Below are 4,717 nucleotides of genomic sequence, written 5' to 3' on the forward strand. Positions count from 1 at the left end.
TGTATGATAGAGAATGGTCTAACATTATATTATTTATCTGGTTCTTGGAACCATTTATGAAATGTTTGGGGCGTGGGGATATGTTATAGCCATTGTTGTGTTTGACTTTTTAATGAACTTCTGTTTAGAGATTTTAAAATTTCAGAAAATACTCATAAGTACTTTATTTACATTCATTTGCTCATTTTATACATGGGGTTCTTATGTTTTTTAGCGTTTTGTATTATACAGGCCAATCAGCTTTTATTTTTTTTTTGTCTTTGTATAAGGCATGTTTTCTCTTTTATTTAGAGATCTATGAAATGTTTAGGCTTTTATTGATATTATTATTGAAGCTTTTAACATAGTTGTGGGCTTAATAGGTTACCTCACAATAGCAAGCACAAATATTGGGTTTTGATCAAGAATATGAAATGATTTTGTCTTGAATATTACCTACACAGGGAAGACTAACAACGTTACCAGGATTTTTCCTTCCGTTCTTTGTTGAAAGGAAAGTTCCTGGTAGAATGTATAATATACAAGCTGGTGTTAAAAGATGCTTGTTGGTTTTGTGTTTAAATTCAAAGAGGACATTTAAAGCATTTGAATAACATATTTAGCTTTTGAAAAAGTTCATGCATTTGTTTTATATTGTCATCAACTAATGTAGCCAAACCTGCTGCACTTCTAATAATACCCTTAAATTAATTCTGGGTTATGCTTGTTTCTTGATTCCTTTCAACTTGATCAGAACGCACCACCACTTCGTCTCCGACACAGACGATCACGCTCTGCAGGAGACAGATGGGTAGATCATAAGCCTGCCTCTAACGTGCAAACTGCAACAGTCATGCAGCCACATGTCCCTCATGCCATCACAGTGTCTGTTGCAAATGAAAAGGCACTAGCTAAGTGTGAGAAGTACATGCTGACCCACCAAGAACTAGCCTCCGATGGGGAGATTGAAACTAAACTAATTAAGGTAAAAACAAATTTGTACAGGAGGAAAAAAGTCAACAAAAATCCATTTGTCCTTCCATTCCTTCGATGACACACAGGCAGTGTCCACTGGGACATAAATGGGTATAGGATATAATCTCTCTGTTACAAAACTAAAGTAACTGCTTGGGATGTGAATCTGTTAAACCAGGACTAAATTTGCTTTCTATTTAATGAAGTTTAGATTCTCAGGTTTGTTAGAGGAATGCCAGATTTATTACATACTTTTAATTAATGTGTATTTCGTTTTAACCCCTACTTGAAAAGTAAACCTAAACAAAGAACTACCTTTGCTTCCTGTCAGTTCAAGATAAAAAGCCCACATTAAAATTTGACCTATCAAAATTACTTAGTATTGAGCTACCCAAAGCCCTTTGTTGTCTGTCTATAGAAGAATTTCCCCCTGAACGTAGAGTTATCAGTGAAGATGAAAAAAAAGTTTTAAATTTCAAATTCAATTTAGAGGATGGTTCTTATTATAACTATAGTTTTAAATAAGACAGTTATTTGAATACGAAGGGGGTGGCACACCCAGAGAGGAAAGTATAATGCCTTAGAACATTCAGAAATTTCTTGATCCTAAGCATAGTTTTTATAAGTTGAATGAAAAGGAATACTATTTTCTGCAGTTAAGAATGTTACTGATTATATCGCAGTGGACCTCTTGTTTAGTGAGAGAGCTGTATTCAAATTTCTGAAGTATTTTAATGTACAGGCCCAGCAGTCCCAAGCACCATCTGGTTTTGTGATTGCAGTATCCATTTAAAGTATATCTGTACGCTTATCATTTGGATGTATGAAAGTGTAATGATGACCTTTTCTCTTGGCTCTAGGGTGATGTTTATAAAACAAGGGGTGGTGGACAAGCTGTTCAGTTTACTGATATTGAGACTTTGAAACAAGAATCACCGACTGGGTGAGTGATCATCAAATGTGTCCCTTTAGAGGACTGTTGTTTTCTTAGCTGCTCATTCTCCAGGAACAGACTGGCCTGTAAACGTGTATTCTGTTCTTGTTCTCTGAAGAACTGTAGTGGTATTTCCCCTATTTCTAATGTTTTCTGTTGTTAGATGCAAAAATAATTGTTGCATCATGTTTCCCCCTTTTCCAGTCGAAAACGAAGATCTTCCACAGTAGCACCTGCCCAACCAGATGATGCAGAGTCTGAATGGACCGATGTAGAAACCAGGGTAGGGGTAAAACTTAAATACTTGTCTGCTTAATAAAAATTAGGGGTGTCATATTTTAAGCCCCACAGCTGTAGCTTTTCATGCTCTTTGGAGTAGCTGAAGTCTAATCTCAATTGCCAGTGCAGCCCTGTCTTGAACCATAAATATATAGGTCATATAATAATGTTGAACTTGCATCTTATTTATTGGTCATGTCGCATAATAAGGTTGTGTCTGTCTGGTTAATTCTTGGTACCAGAAATCCTATACATGTGTAGGCACCTGATTTTTTTTTAAAGTAACATTGGAGCCGAAACCGGTTTGGCTCAGTGGATAGAGCGTCGGCCTGCGGACTGAAAGGTCCCGGGTTCGATTCCGGTCAAGGGCATGTACCTGGGTTGCGGGCACATCCCCAGTGGGAGATGTGCAGGAGGCGGCTGATCGATGTTTCTCTCTCATCGATGTTTCTAACTCTCTATCTCTCTCCCTTCCTCTCTGTAAAAAATCAATAAAATATATTTAAAAAAAATAATAATAAAGTAACATTGGAGCAAAAAGGGTAGATAATTACTACTATTATATATTTTTTTGTAAATCAATCAAAAGTATATACCTTTTTTTTTTTGTCAGATAGGCAAAGGTATTTTTGGTATTGCTGCAGAATTTTAGTAATTAGCTTGTGTGCCACGAGATGAAAAAGGTTGAGAATTGCTGCCCTAGGATAACAAGAATTCACTTCAGATGGATGGGAATCTCTGAAGCAGAACTTTGCTGTGGAACTGTTGTTCCTAAGAAGAGGCTCATATGGAAGGTGGGGGCCAGGCAAGCTGTAGCCACTAATTTCTCAAGAACTCCTCTTTATCTAAAATGAGGAAAATTACTTGGATAATCTCTAAAGACCATTCCAGATCACAGTCTTTGTGGCCTATGTGAAATAAACTGCAAGTATCTGGTATTTTAACAGGTACCTGTGCTGAACTAAAAAAGCAAGGTGGATTTCACCTTGACGGAACCTATCTAAACAGAACTGTGTTTTATAGACTCTGAGGGAACTGATCTTTTCCTCTTCTGTAATTTTCCTATCAGTGCTCTGTGGCTGTAGAGATGAGAGCAGGGTCTCAACTGGGACCTGGATATCAGCATCATGCACAACCCAAGTGAGTATGGGTAATTGGGCCCTGTATGTTTTCCCTCTAGTACTTCCAACACCACCCTTCTCTCTACCATCTACTTCTTTTCAGAGGACATAAGTGGCTTTTGCTTACCCCTTGGCGTACCTGGGCCCTACTGGCAGACTGCAGTAGACAGCAACAGGGCTGAGGACCTTGCAGGGCTTGATAAGAGCAATTAGAGCTGCAAAACAGAAGGAGATGGAAGATTGGCTCATTCTTGTTCATATTCTGCCAATGGTCAAAGCTTTCAGAGGCTAAACTGAGATCACCTATAAGGAGGGGAGGTTAAAGGCTTTTGTCAGGGATGGTAGCTCTTCCTGTAATTCATTCTTTCCTAATGTGCCTCTTGGTCTTGTTACAGCAATTAAGTGTTCACTAAAGTAAAACAATGGTGAAATTTATAGGTTTGGAAAGGAACCATACTTTCCCTCTTCTATTAAACACATATCCAAGAGTCTTGGATGATCTCTAAAGACCATTCCAGATCACAGTCTTTTTCCATATTAGTAAAACTCCTTCTTTTCAAATATCTACTTAAATAAGTCCACGTGTTCATATTTAACACATGTTATTCCTTAGGTAATATATAAAATCGCTGTAACAGGATAAAGATGGAAAGACATCCGTTTTTTAAGTTTAATACTAGATAAGCATAGTTGGTAACAGTTATTTGCTTTCTCAGAAGGACTTGAATATTTCCCATGATAAAACCAGGAATTATCTTTTCTTATTATTCTTTATTGTTAAAAGTATTACATAAGACTCCTTTTTCTCCCATTGACCTCTTCCCAGCTGTCCCCACCCCCCAGCACATGCCCTCCTCCCCCGCCCCCCAGTCTGTCCATTGGTTATGCTCATATACATGCATGCAAGTCCTTTGGTTGAATTATCTTAAAGCTCTCCTAGAGATTAAACTGCCCTGAATGTGAAATTGATAGCAAAATTCAACACTAAATGCTGTTTTTGCATTTTAGGCGCAAGAAGCCATGAACTAACGTCTCGGTAACGAAAGAACATTTTCATTGTGCTGGTGATTTTTCCAAAACCATGCCAGGAGAAGTCCAGCTTTGTTGACTCTCACAGACCTCAGATACATTATGCACTGGCCTAGATCAAAGATTTCCCAAAGACATCTAGGATTCAACAAACTTTTTATATTATACGCCTTGCCATATTTAATATTAACAGCAAAGAGAAACCCTCTTTTCTCATTGCCGTATGGACCTTTTTAATAATGATATTTTTTGTATATTTCTTGTATACTCATAAACTAATTCGTGCAAGTGTTTGTCTTGAGTGATTAAGGAAGAAGATATATAGATCACACTTTCTTTTATATTGTGACTTTTCCAGCTCTTGCCTGAATATTTCTTAAGGTTTTATAAACAAAACAAA

General features: G+C 37.3%; 1 protein-coding gene across 2 annotated transcripts in view; it reads right to left on the reverse strand.

Annotated features, from left to right (window-relative positions):
* The window catches only part of LOC106695344 (60S ribosomal protein L23a-like), a 17,633-nt gene extending 13,655 nt beyond the window's left edge, over positions 1–3,978 (reverse strand). Inside the window, exon 1 of one of the 2 annotated variants that reach the window (XR_002827365.1) lies at positions 3,416–3,505. Coding sequence is in view for 1 of the 2 variants with exons in the window: in XM_023748086.1 (XP_023603854.1) it covers positions 3,416–3,547 (132 nt within the window). In the remaining variant the exon portion in view is untranslated. Of the gene's footprint in view, positions 1–3,415 lie in introns of both variants that reach the window. The other variant, XM_023748086.1, reaches the window with a different exon arrangement.
* Positions 3,979–4,717: the final 739 nt, after the last annotated feature.

Source organism: Myotis lucifugus, unplaced genomic scaffold, assembly GCF_000147115.1.
Source record: "Myotis lucifugus unplaced genomic scaffold, Myoluc2.0 scaffold_1128, whole genome shotgun sequence".
Taxonomy (NCBI): domain Eukaryota; kingdom Metazoa; phylum Chordata; class Mammalia; order Chiroptera; family Vespertilionidae; genus Myotis; species Myotis lucifugus.